This window comes from Carettochelys insculpta, chromosome 2 (assembly GCF_033958435.1).
Source record: "Carettochelys insculpta isolate YL-2023 chromosome 2, ASM3395843v1, whole genome shotgun sequence".
Classification (NCBI taxonomy): Eukaryota; Metazoa; Chordata; order Testudines; family Carettochelyidae; genus Carettochelys; species Carettochelys insculpta.
The window spans coordinates 95,554,961-95,576,384 of record NC_134138.1 but is presented as its reverse complement, the minus strand read 5'-3'; the positions used below and the strand labels follow the sequence as shown (position 1 = coordinate 95,576,384).

At 41.1% G+C, this 21,424-nt stretch overlaps 1 protein-coding gene across 10 annotated transcripts in view; it reads right to left on the bottom strand.

Annotated features, from left to right (window-relative positions):
- PTPRM (protein tyrosine phosphatase receptor type M) overlaps window positions 1-21,424 on the bottom strand; it is a 743,228-nt gene that overhangs the window by 553,147 nt on the left and 168,657 nt on the right. For all 10 annotated transcript variants that reach the window (XM_074987422.1, XM_074987431.1, XM_074987423.1 and 7 more), the window contains one exon: window positions 11,986-12,108. In XM_074987422.1, the coding sequence (XP_074843523.1) occupies window positions 11,986-12,108 (123 nt within the window). The remainder of the gene's footprint in view (window positions 1-11,985; window positions 12,109-21,424) is intronic.

The following is a 21,424-nucleotide window of genomic DNA, read 5'->3' as shown; positions in this document are numbered from 1 at the left end:
CTTTAAGGGCTTGATGCAGAGGCGAGGTGGAAGGGGGTGCGTCTCTCTTTGGCTGGAGCTGCTGACAGGGAAGGGGCCTCCAAGTGGCATGTGAGCCTCCTGCCCCAGGGCCAGGCTCAGCCAGCAGGGGTAAACCTGTCTGCACTCCATCAGAGGGGGAGGGGGTGCAGCCTCCCCAGGGCTCCTGGCTTTCCCAGCAGCTCCCTCTCCACTCCTCCAGGCTGCTGTGTCCTCCTGCTGGGCCCCGCTGCACCCCTAGACACCCGCAACATGCCCAAACCCTCTGCCCCTCCCCCATCCTCCCAAACCTCAACTTGCATGAAACTTGACATACGTGTGGATGCCCAGGAAAGCAATCTGCGAGTTAATCGGTGTTTTACTGCACTGTTTTCCCTTGTAAAAAATAAAAGATGCCTCTGAAGAAACCATTTAAGAGCTCAGAAGTAGGAGCAAAAAGCTCAGTAGCAATCTAGTGTGCAGCAATGGCAAAGTCTGATGGGAAAATATCTGAAACAGACAACTTAGAACACACTTTATGCAGTAGCAACTGCCCCAGTGCAGACAAAATTAATGAATGAAACATAAGTGATGAAGTCCTACTATCAAGGAATTAGAGATTTACCTGAAGATAAGGAATGGAAACATGAAGAAGGTGATGGAGAATCATCCAGCTTCCCAAGTGGTATAAAGGAGAATGTGGCTCACATGAAAGAGATAGAAATGACTAAGAAAATTCTCATTTATGTGAAAAGGGAAAAAATGAAAGAAGAATCAGCCTCACATGACGACAGAAGCAGCACAGAGAAAAACTACACACCACAGATTGATACTTCAGATCCTGCTTTACGACCAGTGACCCTAAATTATGTTGATATCAATCATACAATTTTGAACAAGCCAGGTAAAAATCAAGGATATGAAATTTCCAGTAAATGAGCAGATATGACACTTCTCAAAGTCACTGTGAAGGAGCGCTCAAGAATGCTGAGAAACTGCATCAGTGCTAGCTACTTATCTGTTGCTTTTAAATAAAAGTGTTACGTTTTGTGTTGCAAGGTATTTGATAAGAATGCCAAATCGTTCCAGCACTTTCTGGGTACAGTTACTGGCATAACTTAGCTGATTCTCTGAAGCAACGTGAAAAATCATCCAGCCATTTTATGGCCTACTGCAAATAGATGGAGGTCAAGTCCAGGCTCAGATGCAGAAAACCAGTACATTATTAATGTAGCAAGCCAGCATTACCGGAACATGCTCAAGCATCTGATCTCAATTACCCTCTTCCTTGCAAGGAATAATTTGGCTTTCTGGAGCTTATCAGATAAGTTGCTCACTGAACATAATGGTGATTTGGTGAAGCTCCTTGGGAAACACAACAACGTTATGCACGAACTGTGGACTAATACTTCAGTGAAACAGTTCAAAACTAATTGATGAAGGAAGGTTCTTGATAACATTGTTTTGACTTGGTAAAGGACAGTCCTATGCTGTAATAATAGACTGCACTCCCAACATTACAGTTAAAATTTCACTGTAGCAAGATGTGTTGCCAGCAGGGATGGTTGTATACAAGTAAAACAACACTAGAGTAACACCCTCAATATAGCGAACCCCGTTTTACTGAACATCGGTAATAATGGATGTCCGCTAGACTCCCCCACAGTACTGTAAATGGCAACTCACCAAAGGTGCCCCCAGCCTCCCCCGCATCTGACACCGCCACAGCTGCAGGGTCCCTTTGTGCAGCCAGGACTGCCACAATTGCAGGGTACCTGGCCATGGCTTGGAGACCTGCTGCTGCCACCACCGGATCCCCCAACCCCAATGGCTGAGATCCATGGCAGTGATCCCAGCTGTGGCAAGGCACCCCAAGGCCACGGTGATCCCAGCTGTGAGGAGGTTGGGGGGAAAAAGGGGACACGACACCATGGCAGCAGCTCAGAGCCAGAGGAGCCGCCATACTCGGGACAGAGTGCAGGCAGCTGGGAGCTGGAGGAGCCACCACGTTCTGCTGGAGCCAGGAGGAGCTGGGAAGGTCACTGAGTAAACCCTCGAATATAACACACTTTCAGTTTTAATGGACACCCCTCCCCCCACTTATCCATTATATTGAGGGTTTACTGTATCTGTCGCCAGTCTGTGAATGTCTACTGGAAAATGCTTAACTGGCCTCCTTACAAACATTCTGAATGAGAATAAATTAAAAGCTTCAGGACTGCTGAAGACAAAGCTACAACAATGGTGTGAACATGAAGTAAAGAAACAGCAGCATCCAGGCCAAGATCCATGTGTTGAATCCAAGAGCTTTCTTCATGCTTTGTGGTTGCCATTCCCTCAACACGATTCTATTAAATGTAGCATCATCATCTTTAAAAGATGGGTGGCCTGTATTCAGCCTCAGCTATCAGGTAAAAGATTCTCATGGAGAATGTTACAAAGTCTGACTGTGAAGTCAAAGAGACATTCAATGCGGGTGGAGCCTAACTGACAGCATAAGACCAGGGAGGTACCAAGTGATGGAGATTTGCAGTGCCCTCATGGGACCGGCACAGTTGAGTAAAACTGAGGCTGGAATCCTATACAAGGTGTAAAGCCTGGCAAACCAGATCACAGACCTCTAATTTCTGTTAGCAAATGCCATTTAGCACAATATTCTGTTCCAAGTAAATACTGTAAGCAAGGTATTACAAATTCAGTCAATGCACATTATGATCTCTACTACTTTGATGAGAAACTGCCTTGATCTCATAGTGGACTACAAAGAGCCCAACACTGCATCCTTAAAAATTTCAGAAAGCACAGCAATTGAGCCTGTCTTGAAGGAAACTCATATACCTGGGAAGAAGAAACAATTTAGTTACAGGGGCAGAGATAAGATGAGGGGAAGCTTGGAACGAAAAGAAAAAAAAAAAAAATAATCAAGGAGGAGGGTTTTTTGCTCACTCATTGACACTGTTCGAATATCCACTGAAGAAAATTGAGATAAGGAAACACCAATTAAAGATCGCATTTTTTAGCTACTGGTGGACAGGAACAAGTTTAAACAATTGTACAGACCTTCACCAAACACCAACATATTTGGAACATTTGCACATTAATAGTTAAGACATCTTTGTTGAATTGGTCAACATTCATTACATTTTGCCACACAGAAAGTACTCTCCATTCCAAGTTCTGAATTCATTCATGATGCAGAGCTCAAGGACCCTTTTCCTAATGGGTGGATAGCTTGGAGGACTCTGCCCACTCTACTGTCGCAGTCACAATTGACCATTGCAAGTTTTTGGAGCTCAAGTCAGGCTCGTTAAAACATATATTTGATCAACAATGGCTGATGAGAGACTTCTTATTCTACCACCTGAAAACCCAATGGTTAGCTCTCTGAGGCTGTGATCCAGTACATGAGGACAAAGGCAAGCATAAAGGCAAAAACAATTACCTCTTGAACTGAAAGACTTGAGTTAACATTCTGAGGCTGCCATCACCTTCCATTACAGTATTCAATACTGGTCCATTCAGTGTTGGTGCTCAGCTCAATTTCTGAGATGTTAGTACATATCAGTTACTCTTAAAATCAAACATTTCTATCAGCTTACAGGAAATGATTCTTAGCTTTGTATATGGGGTGGATAAATATAGATTTGCAAATCCCAGTATGCAAATTCATCATCTTCTATAACAGGGATAATTCATGCACGCAAAACATTCATCAAAGTCATGAAAAGGGCTACAAAAGTATTCCAAGGTTTAACAAATGGAACAGGGGCACTAAAGACATTCTTTGCCTGGAGTGCAATTTGATTGAAGGCCAGCCTCATCAGCTCCACTCCCAGTGAAGCATTTCCTATCTCATTATTCACTATTCTCTTTTGGGTTTTACTGGGCATGACCTTCCTAACAGGGCTGACACAGTATTTGCTTCCCCTGGCATGAGGAAATGGGCAAGCACAGAACCCCAGAGTCCTTCTGAGACATAAGGAAGAACATACAAATCCTACACAGTTTCTTCAGATGCAGTGATCTCTAAGTTATTCTGCCAACTGATTAATTGAGAGGAGTCTTTGCCTGGACAAAATTAGCAACTTTCATCTTAGGACAGGAAGGGAAAATTCTGCCACAGATGTCATAGAGCATCAAAAAGAGTTTAGAATAAGAATCCATTCCTCTCCTCAAATGACAAAGGTTCTTGTTGTTTTCAGTCCCTCCCTAAAAGTTTAAACAAGAGCTATGTGTACAATCAATCCTGCAAGTTTGGGCTGGTAAAAAATGACAAAGAGGAAATCTTTGGCCTGCCTGATACTTAAAATGTATGTGAACATGACTACTAAGTTCAGGGCTATGAAAAAGCCATACTCCAAAGGTTGTAACTATGCTAAGCAACCCCCTGGAGCAGAGGCAGCTAGGTTAATGAAAGAATGGTTCCACTGACCTTTCCTCTGTAACTCAGGGAGGTGCAGTTCCTACAGCAATGGAAAAAAAAACCTTCAGTAGCTGTAGTTTGCATCTATGCTACAGGCTTTCAGCAGCACAGCTATGGTGCTGTAGCTATCCCACTACAGTGCCTCCAGTGTAGGCATGACCTTAGAGAGAGGTTGAAAACATGAAGGCTCTTTCTTGTCAGAATCATACTGAAGACCCTCTTAGGTTTCTACTTCATCCTTTGCTGACAGGAGATTACTGCCAACTGTGGCAGACTCCCACCAAGATCTGAAAGATTTCTAGCCTTTTAGGCAACTTATAAAATAAACCTGTGATTGTTGCCTGTGAATCAACTGCACAAGATATAATATGCTTCCCACATCCCAGAAAGATTCTTATGCTCTGTGCATAGCCATCCCCTCATTTAAAGGAGGAAAGTAATTATGCAACCTGCTAGGAAAGGGTACAAAACCAAAAGCCTTAAGAGAACTGTGAATAAATAGTGAGGGCTTTTACCTATCCAAGCAGGAACAGGAAACTGGGCATTAAGTTAATGAAAATCTGCCTAAGCAGTCATAACCAAGGTGGGATATGGGAGAAGTAACTCTGTCACTAGGCAGGAAGCAAATCTCTAGTAGTAGAGCATTAGAAAGAAAACTAACTCAACAAAAATTACAAACTGGACCTGAATCGCCTCTCATTTACAAGACTATAACTCCATTGATCTCAATGGGGCAACTCCTCAATTCTTTTCATTAAATTGACAGACGAATCAGCACCACTACTTCAATCTGCTGGATCCAGTCTCTAGATTATGGTTTTATGTAACACATCTAACCATCACCTCCAGGTGCTGCAGATCACGGGAACTCTTCTATTAATCAGGGTAGAGACAGACTCATCTGTGCTCGGGCCAAAAGCTTCTTTTAGCAAACCTTACAAAAGAGAAAATGATTGAGGATAGCAGTATCCCTTGAGCTGGCCTAGAGTGCTACCTGTATATTCTACAACAGAACACATACAATTAGAGAAAATTGTTCTAGTTGAGGGAAGTGGACTGTTTGGAAAGGAAAAATGGTTCTCTCTCTAATGGACCCTCCTCCTGCCCCATGTAAATAGAGGTGAATGATTTTAATTTTTTGTACAATGCCTAAAGATATGCTAGAAGTTTCTCAGAACAGATAGACAAGATCCTTGGCTTGAGCAGGTTACAAATGATAATATAGACAGCATTCAAATAAATCTTGAGACCAAGATTCAAGTAAAACAACAGGTAACATAAACAATACTTCATGACTCACGTGCTAGGACTCATTCGTCACATGACAAATTCAGCCCCTGTTAGTGACCCCTTTATTGGCAGTCTCAACCGAGGCTTCCAAGGTTCAGCAGACACATAACGTAAACTACATTCTTAATGTTTCAAATGGCACCCAGACTGAGGATATACAGGAAAGCTTGCATTGGTCCCACTCAGATGCAGAATAAAATACTTCTTTTTCCAGGGCTGTAAAATCTTAAAAAATCCATGAAAAAGTAAATGTAACAGAGAGAAAATATGGTACGTGCAAATCCCACCATTTGATGTTAATTTACATTTTCTATGGATAAGACTTAAGCAAATCTCAGAACACAACTGTTGACAGTGACTTAGGACAAACAGCTCACCATAAGAGCTGTATGGTACACTATGCTACAAAAATGTAAGTGAAGCATGAACATTGCTGTTAAATGGGAAAACAAAGCCTACTGAGAAAATAATTGTTCTTGTAATCAACCCACCATAACCATTTTATGCTTAGATACAATTTAGCTCTAAAATCAAGGGTGGGCATTAAGTGATCTACAGGCCAGATGCAGTTCAGGCCACCAGACACTTTCTTTAACTGTGCCGCTGCATGTACAGCCCCTCACAGCTCCTTTTGCCCATGGCTTACCATTGTGGGCCAACAGGTGCTACAGGAAGCAGTAGCCCAGGGGGCATGTGATAAATACCATACACTCTGTACGATAATGTAAAGCACCATAAAGTAGCTATGTATTAGAATTATGCCATATACGTGGGGCTCCTCTGAGAAAACTCCAGAGATAATGAGTTCTGAATATAGTAGCTTGCTCTTAAAACCTTTGCTCCATGATGAATTTCACAAGACATCAGTGACAGTGTTCAGGGGGTGGGAATCATGAAGGGAATGCAAGAATGTGAGAGACAAAAAACAGGCCACAAACAACAGCAAAAAAAGGGATAAACAAGTGTAGAAAGGGACATGTAGTCTGAGATCAGGCAGAGAGCAGTTTCTAAGCAGATAAAGAAAATGTTATTTCAATACATGTTACAAACACGCTGGGTAGTGGAGAAGGCATCTGTAGGGACCATATTAGCAGAATGCTCATCCAAGGGACAACTAACCTAAAACAAAAACTCTGCTCCTAGCCCAGTCTGCAATTAAGAGATCAGAAATTGACCACTGGTCCAAAATAATCTTCATATTTAATCTTACTACCATAGAAAAACATATTTTATAATTTTAAGGGAGGTATGCATACCCTTATGTCAAAGTAACAATGTATAGGAATTCAGTAGGATTATGAATTTAGTATAACATAGAAATAACTATTGAATATAAATCAAATGTTTTTCTGATATCATCTATAAAAATTAAGAGAGTTAGAGAGAAGGAATGACAACCACTAATATTGCATTTTGAAGTGTGGGAAGAAGATGGTGTAATTGTGAAGTCAAATTTACAATGCTCTTTACTCTTGAACAATTTCTCTTGAAACAACTTTCTGAACTATATGTTTATACCAGCTGTCTCCTGCTTCACCTGACTCAATAGTTTAAACAGAATGGTGGAGGCTCACCAAATATTCAGGTTGTATGACTGTGTGTGTAAATGCACACATTTCATTCCTTTCTTGGTCTGGTCTATGCATTTTCAGATTAACAGTAAAAATTGATAACAGTTGCCAAATAAAATCAGGGTATTTAATGCTCCCACTTCTTTTAGTGCCAATTAATTCACTATTTGTGTTGGCAGTGCAGCAGCACACCAAGGCCCCAATTAAGATTAGAATCTCATTGTGCTAGGTGGTATAATTTGTTCAGCTTTTATTTTTTAATACTGTTCAGAAAGATCTCAACAAATATTTTAAAGCTGACAAAAAGAATCTTGGCAAATATTACGAATTCTGTTTTTTTCCCCCACTATATATCATTTTTTATTTTGCTCCCACTTAAAAAGTTTACTGCTTAAAGCTATATGAACTAGAGCTCTCTTAGCCTTTAATAGTCTCTGTGGAGTAAAATAATTCCAACACACAATTCAAGAACTAAATGGTGTACTCCCCCCAATGCCACCTAATTAATATGAAATGCTATATTTTGACATCAACTCATTCATTGAAGCATAGTGCCTAAAATTAGCCATGTCACATGCATTAATTTTACTGTTGCCAAGGGAGTATTGAGCTGAGTGTACTTGTGTTAGCCTAGTATTTTAATATTGTTGCATAAAGCTTTTTGCTGTGAAAGCCAAGAACTCTCCCAAACCATTAATCTAAGAAGTTCTATTCATTATCACCAGAAATTATTTTTTCTAAAATATGTAGCTCAGAAACTGCTGACAAATTACTTCAAATCATTTTTAAATGTTTCGCATAACTCATTGTTCAAGGCTAACTGAAAACTAATTAAAATCATCAAGATGAGTTGAGCATAAAGAAAAGAAAAAATATCTACACCAAGTGAACAGGAAAAATTGATAGTACTTGACTAGATTCTGCCCTTGGATCTGTTGCCTTTACTGCGAGACAAAAGAGAATTGCTCCACTCCCAAAGGAGCGTTTGACCTTTCGAAGTATGTGTGTCCCAGCCACAGAGCAAACGCCCATGTTCTTGTCCAAGACTCCACAAACATTTCACTTCCTTTCTGAATGGAGAGAAAAGAGCTCCCTAATCCCTAAACATCCTTTATTCCCAAATCAAATATCCTGCAACTAAGATAACCAGACATCTAAAACATTAACAATTTTCACCTCCCACTCTGACAGGCAAACAGGTGGACAAAGAATAAAGTCAAAGTAGCATATCATACAAGTCAGTCTCCTTCCTCTAACAATAATACTACCGACATTTACTGGATTCCTACCCTTGGAAACAAAACACCATGAAAAAAGTATGTTCATCCAATTTTAGGAGAGCAAAACCCTGTCTGATGTGTTGCCGATACTGCTAAGTCAGAGAAACCTTCTGGAAGCTCTTCCTTTTCATAAAATTTAAGAATTAGAAGAAGATCCTTAAACTAGACAGTGAGCTACTAGCAAAACTATCACTCAGTGGTCTCGTGCCATTGTTATGGGGAATTGGCAAAGTCCTGATAATGTCTTTCAAGGCCTGGAATCGGCTCTCGGGGTAAGGAGGCTCTGGCCACCTGTGAAACTGAGTGTGCCTATGAATTCTATTTGCTGGGTAGGTGTCAAGGTGGATTTGGGTACACTGAGAATAAGACCCAGCCTCAGGAATAGGAAGCATTTCAGGGCCACATGCTCCTCAGACTGCTCCCATGGCTTGGCTTTGATGAACCAGTCATTCAGCTACAGACACACCTGCACTCTGTCTCTATGAACATAGGCTGTGACCACTGCCAGGCATTTTCTGAACACAGAGGGCTGAAGAGAAGAAAAATGGAAGAACCCTGAACTAGTAGTGCTTGACCCCTGCCACAAAGTGGAGAAACTTTGTGTGTGCTGGGATGATGGATTATAGAAACATGCATCTTTCATACTGATGATGGCATAATAGTGCCCTAGACCCAGAAAACAGATAATGAAAGCCAGAGACGCCATATGGAACCTCCTCTTCCTTATGAAGGAACTGAGGCCTCTTAGATCTAGGATTGGTGCAGCCCACCCTTACCCTTGGAGATAAGCCAGTGCCACAAATAAAAACCCTTGCCCCAGAATTCCTGGAGGAATCTCCTCTATTGCTCCTAACTCAACAAGCACCTGCATCTTCTACAGTAGGAGCGGTTCACAAGAAGGGTCTCTGAAGAGGGATGGGGAGCAAGAAGTAGGAAGACACCAAATCATACGTAGTATCCTGAGGTCACCGTGCTCAGAACTCAACAACTGGATGTAATCTGGGTCCAGGCATGGTAGAATTGGGACAAGTGGCTCACAGAAGGGTAAGAATCTGGGTAGACAACTGGTATGCCATCCTCGGGTGCACCTTCAAAACCTATGTTTTAAACCCCAGCAGAGGCTTGATCAAACCCTGCCCCCGGCCACAGAACAAACAAGATTACCTCTTCCTCCCCACGTTTCTATTGCCATCCCGCCGGGGGTCGAGCAGGAGGAGTAAAATCAGAAAGAGGGCTGGAGCTTGAAATGTTTCCTCTGGGGACCGGGCGTATGAATCCCCAGCGATTTAAATGTGGCCCAAGAATCCTTCAGATTGCGTAGGCAGGAATCTGTGTTTGCTGCAAACAGTCCTGCATAGTCAAACGGAAGATCCTGTATTGTAAGGCAGACTTCCATCTGGATGCCCAACACCTGGAACTATGCATTGTGATGCATCACAATGCTGGTGGCCATAGTATACACCTCCATTGAGTCTAACACTGCTTTCAGGGCAGATCTGGAGACAACCTAGCCCTCCTCCAGCAGTGCCTCCAATGCCAGCCAAGACTGCAGGCAGCAGCTCCTAGAATTTGGACTGTCTAGCTAGTTCTATTTTCCATCCCTCACTTATTTGGCGAGTTCTGAGGACTTATTCAGGGACAAGGGCCTGATTGATAATGAAAAATTAGCATAATTTACACACCCATTGTCACACTGAGTGAAATAGTTTGAGAAACAAGTGCTGCAGGACTGTAAAGCTGGGACCCACAAGATCATCTCCCTTCCACAAAGCGGTCAATGAAAGTTTATTGGACTCCTCTGATATAAACTTACTAAGAACCACAAATGTCTGTGAGACTTCACGATATCTTTTTCTATCATTTAGTGTGCACAATTATGACAGGATGAAGGAGGGGCCTTTGTGAACAACAGATGTCTGTGCTTAACAACTGTTATGTATGCTCCAGTTTTGCTCATGCAGTGATTTTTTCTCAGTTTTTATGGATTTTAAAAAATACATTTTCCCTTCTAAATACTGAGGCAAATAGCATTTTTATATTCTTATAAACTGAAGACTTCTAATGGGATTTTGAGACAACCCCCTAGTGTACAGTACTGGGATATTATGGCACTAAATTTTCTGGACATTAATGAAACAACAGAACAAAATTCTGTAAGGCTATCAAACCATCTGGGTATATTTAAAATGGAAATAATTTTTACTATAATATGAGGGGACTATATCGTAACTGATATTCATTAATGCAGAGGAAGTTCTAGACTGTTAAAACCACTGTGCTCAGGGGCTGATGTTTTAATTTCTGGCGTTCGTAGGTGGATGGCAATAGTTGAAGAAAAGGTATATTCTGAGCCAACCCACGAGCTAGCATCATAGGAGTTGGCAGTCAGGGAGTACACTTGGGATCCACAGGAGGGCATCCTTGAAAACTGATGAATTTCATATCCATGCATATTTTCAACCTTGAGGCAGAGGTCTGAATGCTTACATGTGGGGTAATAGGCATAGGAAAAAAAGGGTGTTTCATGGACAGACTAAAATAAATATTGCATTGGAATTTATGGACTGTGGCTGTGAAATCTGGTCCCATTGTGACACACCACATAGTCTTTATGGAATATGACAATCAAAATACTTCTTTTGAAATACTGTGTGAATACAGTACATATAATAAAGGGAATTTTGTTGCAGTATTTTGCATCTGACTCCTTTGTCTTTTTCGGTGTTTCTCTTCACAACAATTTCTATTACCTTTCAATTTGTTTTACAAAAATACTTAAGACCATTTTTGCTTTCTCTTCAGGATTTTTTTCCCTTTCAGTATTCCTTTTTAAAAAATTTCTCCCCGCAACTATTACTACATATTAATTTTTTTACTCCTTCATTCCTTCTCTCTTCCCTAATTACAATTAAGTTTGAAAACTTCAGCCTACAGTTTTAAGCATAAAAATATAACTGCACTTTGCAGAATTGTGTGTCATGCAGATCATTTTGAAGAGGTTAGCATTAAAATTGCAGTAACACAAAGTTTTTCTTCACACAGCACACAGTCCACCTGTGGAACTCCTTACCAGAGGACGCTGTGAAGGCCAGGACTCTAACAGAGTTTAGAAAAGAGCTCGATAAATATTTGGAGGTTAGGTCCATAGATGGCTATTAGCAAGGGGTAAGGTATGGTGCCTAGCCTTTTGTCGAAGGCGGGAGATGGATGGCAGGAGACAAATCGCTTGATCATTGTCTTCGGTTCACCACCTCTGGGGCACCTGGCACTGGCTACTGTTGGCAGACAGGATACTGGGCTAGATGGACCTTTGGTCTGACCCAGTATGGCCATTCTTATGTTCTTATGAAAGCAACGTTCTAGCAATAGCAGTGTCACACAATGCTACAAGCTAAAATTAAAGCAGTATCAACTGAAAACAAACCTGATGGCATCCATGGATCAGATAAAGGCTTTAACAGTGTGTTCACCTGGTCCCAGTTAAGATCGTCATCATCAGATTGACTATATCCACAGGAGCTGAATGGCTCATCAAAGGAACAACCTCCTGTAAAACAAACGTACAAGTACAAATTAAATCAAGCAACCCAATATCAGATGAGGAGCTCTGTTTCCTTTCTGACTCATTTGACTACCAAGCTGAATTTGATTTATTCTTAGAAGAAATATGTGATATTTCATGGTCATGGCAGAATCACAAAACTTGGGAAAAGGACTTTTTGCTGTCAAAAACTAATTCAGAGAGGACAAATTTGAAATTTAGAATTTCAGTCCATGTTTTACCAACTGTTTGATTGTACAGTTAAAAAAAAAAAAAAAAGTGGGGGGGAAGAGTGGGGACCTCCATAAGTACTCCAACTTTGCACCAAAAACAACTTGAGGGCATATTTTCTCCAGCAGTGAGCACTCGCTGAAGCCAAGACCTGAACCTGAAGATCCCAACCAAGAGAATCTGCTGGACCAGGAGAAGTACAGGACTTCTGCCCCCAAGAGGCCCCGCACTTTTGCAGGCTGTCATGGCCCCAGCCTCTTGTTCTCTGGGGACTCCAGCACCCATCCTGCATTTTGGCTCCAGCCCCATGCTGCTGACCCCAACCTCAGGGCTGTCTAGTCCTGGAATATCTGTAATCCTCCCAGACTATGGATGGTGCATTATACGAGAATCTCAAGATTTGAGAGGTACAATCTGTACTGTGTTTTCCTTTCCTATGAAACATTTCTTTTCTCATTAGGAATACATAAGTCCATACAGTCTATTCACTATATGGTGTTTATACTATCTTTGCCCCTGAAGTTTCTAATTTTACTTAATAAAAATTAAATATTGTGGGGGGAAAGACAACCATAGACATGCATACTGAAGTCCACATTAAAACAGGTGATGCGCTTCATATATAACTAAACTTTAGGTCTATCAATTTGAGGTCAATCTGTAAAGACAAGAGAGACCTGACTTGGCTAAGCTTTACTGAAAAGAGAGCGCTGCACAAAACATGGATACAACACATTAACTATTCCTACAAAATGATTAACTCCATGAATACAGAGTTTCAAAGGTACTTTATAAGGAAATAATCGATTTGTGGATAAAAACAAAAACATAAGCAAAATAGTGTCACTAGAGCCCACAAGGAGAGTAGTAGAAGCACTCGTGCTATTCTATTACTCCCTGCTGGCTCATAACTGAAAAACTGGACACGTTGTGTTAGAATCCTGACTACAATGAAAAACTAATTTTAATGAAGAGTCAAAGCACATCTTCGCCCCTTTAAATACTACCATCTGTTTTCCTTTATCATGAATCTCACTCAACATATTGTATATGCCCTAACTCAGAGGCATAGACCGACCTACACTGTTCTACATTGCATTATGTAGAAAAATCTTATTGATTAGCTCTAGCACATTCTGTAGGAAATTAGTACCAATGGACACCGTATCTGTCTGTATCACTAAGTGTCAATTAGATATTCCACTGGGACCAAAAAAACCTCATTAGAGTACATACAAACACTAAAGTCAATCTTTCACTTTGAAAGCAGATTTAAATCCTTGCTCTTACCAAATGTAAGAAATTTTAAAATAAAACAGATTATTTAAAGCATTTTTAGTGACATCTATTACATTTTTGGTGGGAAGGTTTACAATATCATGCAATCTCTTGCAGAAAAAAATTCTCTGTTTGCATAAATATTACTTGACATAGTAAAAGTCATCCCAGTGCCAAGCAGACTTTCCCTTGTATTTCACTGCATGAATTTTGATAGAGAATGTCTCTCAGGAAGGGATCCAAAGAAAACCAATGGGATGAGTTAAGGGAGACAAAGTAAAACCTGGAAGAATACATGAGATCAAATACCAAGTTAGCAGTTCAGTAGGATTTACAGGTGAAAAAGTTATGGTGCATGAATGTAATTCTCTCCATGATACAGTGACCTTTATCAATTGTAACAGGAACATAAAAATGTCAGCTCTTGCTGAATCTAGAAGAACAGAGCTCTTACAAAGTCCAATAATTGTGAAAGTGAAGATTCTGTGACTTTCATGTTGCCATTCGATGTTTCCCTCCTTTTCCCCAGTTATGAAGTTCACGGAAATATAAACAAACAGAAAAGAAGGAGGAGGAGCAAAAGAAGCAGAAAAAGCAGCAGCAGAAGAAAAATATCTACAAGTCCATCTAGACCAGTGTTCCCCAAATGGTGTTCCATGGAACCACAGGGTTCTGCAAAGTGAAAATAGGGGTTCACAAGAAAATTCCTCTGTGGCTCCTTGTCCTGCTGCCGCTGAAATAAAACATAAATTTAATTAGTTTAATGGCCATTGCAGCGGCAAGAGGGAACTGGCATTAAACCAACTGAATTTAGGTCCATTGTTTCAGCAGTGGCAGGGCAGGGAACTACAGAGAGCCCCTCACTCACCTCGCTACCCAAGAGGCCACACACCTCCATTTGGCATGGCTCAGCTCATCCCTCCCAGTGGAACACCGCTGCTCGTCTTCCTTCCGCTAGGCACACATGGCCACCTGGCATAAGTTCCCCAGCCAGCACCACAGATGGATTAGTCCTGGGGGCTGGTTTGGGGCTAAGGCAGGTTATGCCTGGGGATGGAAGATGGGGCTGAAATGGGTTAAACCTGGAGATGGGGGGCAGGTTTGCAGGATGGGGGGCTGATTTGGAGGTTGAGGGGTAAAGCCTGGAGATAGGGTTCTGCAAAATTCTTTCAAGTTTAAAAGGATTCTGTGGCCAAAAAAAATTGGGAAATGCTGATCTAAGCCATCTTCCTCTGCTAATGCAGGAGTATCTCTCACCACATTGTTTCTCCTCTGTTCTTTCATTTCTCTTGTGAAACTATTACAAGTCATACTTCTTGCATCACAAAGTCTAATAATTTTTGTTGATTTTCTTCCTCTTACTACCCATATGTGCTCCCAAAATAACTGCTTTCCCTCTTTGGCATTTATACCCTTCACACACTTGTTGACAGGTTGTCATTAACTTAATAAGTTGTCATGCAGATTAAGAAACTGCATGTCATATGTACAAGGTCCTATCCAATGAATGGCCACGTAAAACACATCATATACTGTGAAAGCTGGCCTTGTGTGCGCTTTTACAGATCCTGAGCCAAAAAGGAGTTGCAGGGAATCACAAGGTAATTTTAGGGGGTTCACTGTATTGCAACCCTTACTTCTGTGCTGCCTTCAGCGCTGGAAAACTGGAGAGTGGTGGTTGTAATGTTGGCCAAGTACACAGATCTATTTTGTTTCAAGAAGAAGGGCTCTTTTGAAGATACAGCCTATTTTCGAAAAAGCCCCATCTACACTGTTTTTTTCTTTTGAAAATATCTCTTCCAAAAAGAGATTATGCAAATGAGGTATGCAGATATGTAAATCAGTGCCTCATTTGCATTCCTCTTTTGAAAGAGGAATGCAAGTGTAGACAAAGCCAGAATGAATAGAGCCTATTCTGAAATAAGTCACAGCACAGCAAACGGTTCTATTTCAAAATAAGCTCCATTGAGCGCAGACGCTCTATTTTGAAATAGCTGCATGCTATTTTGAAATGCATTTTGTGCGTAGCTGAATTATTTCAAAATAAGCTATCAGTGGGAATGAGTGTGATATATCAGTGGGAATGATAGCCACATTCTGAGATGCTGCACATCCCATCACAACCGTAACAGCTGAATGGGTTTTATTTGTTTGCAGTTCAGATATAATTTCATTAGAAATATTGCCAAGCTATTTATAAATAGCACAAAACAGCTGATAATGATATCTTTACACTCATTTCTAGTCAAGTTCTGTGTCCTTCTACTCCCCTTTTGGCAATATGCTTTTACTGTACTTTGTTTCTATCTGCCGAAAATGAAAGCCGAATCCTTCCCTTCTGCTCTGACATCCAGTTAGTAGTACATGATATAGACAAGGAAAAATATGCCTCAACATCCGCAAACAACCTTAATTCCACACGTTTCTTTCATTGTTCTAACATTTGCAACCAACAAATTGCAGGATCATTACTCTCAACTTCAAATGTGTAATTCATTTTACTTAAATTATTTTTATATTTCATTGAGTTTATTCTAACAATTAAAATAAAGACTATCACCTTCTCTATATAATGTTTTCACTTCTGAATTTAATTGACAAAATTATTAAAGTACATAAAATGCATCCTCAATTTCACATCACATTTAGTGACACTGAGTACAGCAGAAACATTATTTTTAAAGATATGTAACAATCAACCAAAGCAACTTTCTCATTTAACCCCAGGAATTAAAATGTATACAAGCTGAACTGTGTTCAAAAAGTACTATTTCTACACGTAGTGAAATATTTTAAAGAAAACAGGATGTGTCCATTTCATTAATATTCTCTGGTTTGTATTGCCTTTTATACAAATTTGTAGATTCTTGAGAAAAAAAATAATGGATAAAGAGTCTATTATTTCTTGTAAATATTAAAAACTGTGGCAGTCAGACAGAATAAAACTCCCCATTAATGGTAGCATTGCATACAGTTCACTGTGCAACTGTAGAACACTTTGTTTTTGGGAGTTAGGAGAAGTGAAATTGTTTTTATATAGCTAATTTGTTGCCGATTTCAAATACATTGCTGGATTCTTCCAACAGTTAAGATAAAATGAAACCATTATTTTTTTCTCAACAAGAATTAAGATTTTTTCAACAAGGCATCTGTATCATGTTAGACTTGTATAGAAGGACACAGAACAATACTGAATATTAAAAAGGCATTCCAGTTGAGAGCACGACAACTCAACAAAGACAAAAGTTCAAAGTTGAGCCTGACACTTTGCCTGCTGTGTTTACAAAATGCAGGGATCTCAGCTCTCTGTGTGGTGTTTTATCCAAACATATGCTGCAAAATTTAAGGGTAAAGGGACATATAATGGCTATGAGTATCAGCCTTAAATGTTATTTTCTTTGCCAGGGAAATGTATGCAGGCTAACACAATGCATTATAATCAAGAACCCAAAATGTTCTGTGGCAAATTAAAACCAATTTTTATTGGAAGGCCCTCTGGGTTTCTGCAGCATATCTATGAAAAGTAAATAGGAAATTCTGCGGAAGAAATAGGTAAACTCCATTTCTGAGTTTATTGAATTAAACATGAACATGAATAATACAAGTAAAGCATTATCTATGTTCTAGTTGATATTAATTTTAATTTACATTTTGTTGTCCTCGAATTTTCAATGTTTAATATGGCACAGATGGCTGTGTTGTTGAAACATAACTACACTGAAGGATTTGTTGGGAGAGAGGATGGAGGTTTTAACAGCTGGTTAGAAGATATTTGGGGCTTTTGGCAGAAGATACAGCATGGGAAGCAATTTGGGCTTTAAGCACGCTGATTTATTGGAGGCTTTTGTTAATGGGAAGGAGGTAGCAATTTCTCTTTCCTCAGTGACAGAAGCTCAGAGCCAATGGACGTCTGGGGGTGTCCTCATCTGTTTTTTCAGCCCTGCCAGAGGTCCCACAGTCCTCCTGCTTCCCACACCAGGGAAGTTGCAGTGAAGTTAGTTCTTCCAGGCTGGCCTAGATAGGCTTCCTATGACCACTGATCAGAACTCAGCAGCCTCAGCTAAAAGGAGCTATGGAGAGCTGAGCAGTCCAGTCAGTTCCTGGCTAGGCTTATTTAGGTATAAGCAGGTTGTGTCTTTCCAGAGACAGAACCAAACTGTGGCTGTGTCTTGAGCATCTAACTGCATGTGCTTAAGTTGAGAGTGAGTGCAAGGACCTTAGAACTCTAACCCTTAGCTAAGGAGTGATGATTAAGGGGCCAGGTGGGAAACAACAGGAACAAACTGAATTGAACAGCTGTCTTTAGGGCCCCTGGGTTCAAAGCTGGACTAGTGGGCGGGCTCAGGTACTCCACTGACCACTGGAGACATGGTGTACAGCCCAAGAAGGGAGGCATGATTGTCTGAAATCCTGAGTGAGGGGCTGCACTTGAAGACTCCAGAGCTGCGGTGGATAGACTGTTTTTTAATTTTTGCTACCCCCGAAGCATTCGGACTATATGTCCCAGCAGGAGGGACATGCTGCTGTAGACCTATCAAATGAGGCACAGCAGGAGGCATTCCTCACCACACCATCCCAGGAACTCTTGAGAGAAACCCATTCCGTCTGTCCCAATACCCACCAGCACATTCAATGCAGAGGTCCAATCGTGAACTGAATAATGTATTAAAACTGAGCAGCTGGGAAAAAGTTAACAGTATAATTAACAAAGCGCCAGCATTAAAGCTCGCCTGAAGAGAGTGTGGCAAATCATATGAGTTATTGTAAATTCCCCATTTAGGGAGATAACACTGGTTTTGCTGCTTAACATGCACTCCGACATCTGATGAAGTGGGTCTTTGTTCATGAAAGCTTATGCTCCAAAATCTCTCTTTGTCTATAAGGTGCCAAAGGACTTCTTGTTGTTTAACATTTGTTTCAAATTTTTGAAAGCACGGGGTTAACACTACCCAAAATGGACTAGAAGCTCATTTAAATAAATTTCAGATTTTGCATAATGTTCTGCAACATGTGGTGGCTTCTGTGTGGCAGACTCTGTGACTCTGGAACTGTAGAACAATTACGGCTCCTAGGGCCCCAGTAACACACTATCACAGATCACAAACTGGCTAAGAGACAGAAATTGAAGTCCAATTTTCAGCACTGCAAAGTAACAGTGTAATGCCCCAAGGTTTTGTGCAAAGACTGATGCTCTTTAAAAAATTAATTTAAGATATGGAGAAAGGGATGAGGGTGACAAAATTCACATGATGCAGAATTATTTATAATAGTCAAATTTCCAAAGACAGTGATAGTCCTTAGATTGTCCTAATAATGCTAGGTGATTGGACAATTTACAACTGATTTCTGTAGTCAGGCATGTGATTTACTGACCTACTTGGAAAGTCCTTTATATCCAGAGTCTTGGCAAAACTATATGTAACTGTCGCTCCAGTGCTACTATAGCCTATCATCTTAAAAGGACTTTCCAGGTGTCTTAGTTCGCAGATAGTTGGCACAACAAACCAACAGCCTCAAATGTATCAATACAACTACAACATGTATGTAATGGAGTATTTATACAAAAAATCCTTAACATTTGGCAAGAGAGAGATCTGGAGCATGTGCAGCAATCTTTTTTGAAACAAAATAACCACTTCTATTTTGTGGTTTCAAAATACGCAAAGACTTCAATTTCCAATATGGGCTCATGCCCAGAGCTGTTAACTATAGTCTAATATAAATTGCTGGTTGTGGAATCTGGGGGAGAGGGAAAAAAAAACACTGTTGCATAGAATGAAGGACTTGATTATTTCTAGATCAATAGTGAGTGGACACAGTGGATCCGTGGGGGAAAGAGATTTTTCAAAGGTACTCCAGTATTTCATTTTATTGTATAGCGTATTTCTAGATCTTCATGTGTAGGGGAGGGGTTTTGACAGAGGCAAGGATGGGCTGGGGATATAAAGCTGTCCTACGTGCAACAGGCAGACCTGAACCCAAGACCTCTAGGACTTAGTGCATGAGCCTCCACAGTCTGAGCTAAAAGTTAGCTGGCTCTCAGCTAAAGTTGTAGAGACCCATTCTTCCTCTCTGTAAGTGGTCTAAGTGCCACTACATGTGACAGCAAACCTCACCCAGTACATTCGTGGGTTACACATGAAAGGCTTTTGTCAGCCTGGGATGTGGGTGTTGATGCAGAAAGCTTTGTTCTGAGGGGTGCAGGAGGACCTTCAGAGCTAGAAGATCCCTGAAAGTTCCACTGGGATGCGTGAGGAGGACAGTATGTGGGTATGGGGTGGTTTTGAGGCTGCAGAAAGGTTTTAGCAGCTTCACAAAGTGGCTGGTGTGCAAAGGAGAATCCAGTTTTGGATGCTTCATTAAAGAGGCTTGTAAATTTTGATGCCTCTTCAAAAACTACCCTGAATTTTCATGGAGCATTTGTTGTTGTTATCCTGTCTGTTCTCCCACCCCTTCTTCGAAAATGGTTTTCAAAACGAATGTCTCTACAAATCACTTCATCTTACAGTAACAGAGAGAAAGCTGTGCTAGTCTATATACTATCAAAACAAGAAAGCAGTCAAGTAGCACTTTAAAGACTAACAAAATAATTTATTAGGTAAGCTTACGTGGGACAGACCCACGAAAGAAGAAGAGGAGGGTCTGTCCCACGAAAGCTCACCTAATAAACTATTTTGTTAGTCTTTAAAGTGCTACTCGACTGCTTTCTTGATTTCGTCTTACAGGGAGCAGTGTATTTTGGAAATGATCCAAACCCTGTGAAAATCTGCTGAAATTTGGCCGAGTTACTATAACATTTTCTTTAACTGCGTGTTGCATGTTCTGGGAGACTTTGTGAGATGTAGCAACTGAGATCCATGAAGACTGCGTCTTCACTCGGCTTGTTTCACCCTCTCACAGAGGATGACTGGACTCTGCATGCACCACTGTACTACCAAACCACCAAGTACGCGCCAGGCTCTCAGCTCCTTGTGCCGGCCAGAATAACTGCACCTTCCCAACCGTACAATTGCTATGCTCCAACCCAGAAGTAAAGCTGGCTTTTGCCTATAATGACCTTTCTCTGTAACAGCTGCCCTGGACAGGGTGGGCAAGGCCCTGGAACCAAGAGCCTGTCTTTGCTGTGCTCTCTGTTACTTTCCTGTTGGCATCCAGGCAGCAGGGAGGAAGAAGCTGTCTGATTTACATGCAGAGTAGGTAAAATGCAGACCATGGAATAGACTGGGCCAGGGAGAAGGAGCCAGAAATGGTGGAGGAGCCAAAGAAGGGTTTGTGGGAAAACAAATATGGAATACGGAACCCAAGCAAGGAGACAAGGCCTGAGAGCCAGTGTGGCGCATGAAATGGGAGACAGATGAGAGGAAAGCCATGAACGAGGAATTGCAGCTAGCTGGACGAGAAGACTGGGGGGTGGGAGGGGAGGGGAAGACTGACTCAGGGCAAACCCAGAGATCAGGACTAGGGCTGGATGGGAACAGATACTTGGACAAGAAGTCAGGGGATTAGCCGCTGATACTAGGGAGGCCAGGAGAAAGGGAGTGGGACAAAAAGCTAAGAGTGGAATAGAAAAAGACAGGACAGAATGGACTGGAACAGAGCAGACGGGGTCAGACTTGGTGCAAAGAGGCAGAAAAGATTATACCCACTGTGGAAATGCCTTTCCAACCCCTGGAAAAGGAAATTCCTGAGTCTCTCCATTCCCCTGCTATCAGCAAGTATCTGTGAACTGCACTCACAAAATATTGCATCACCCTCTAATATTGGCCCACGTACATAACAGCCTACTTCTGCTATCAGTTTTTCCATTATCTCA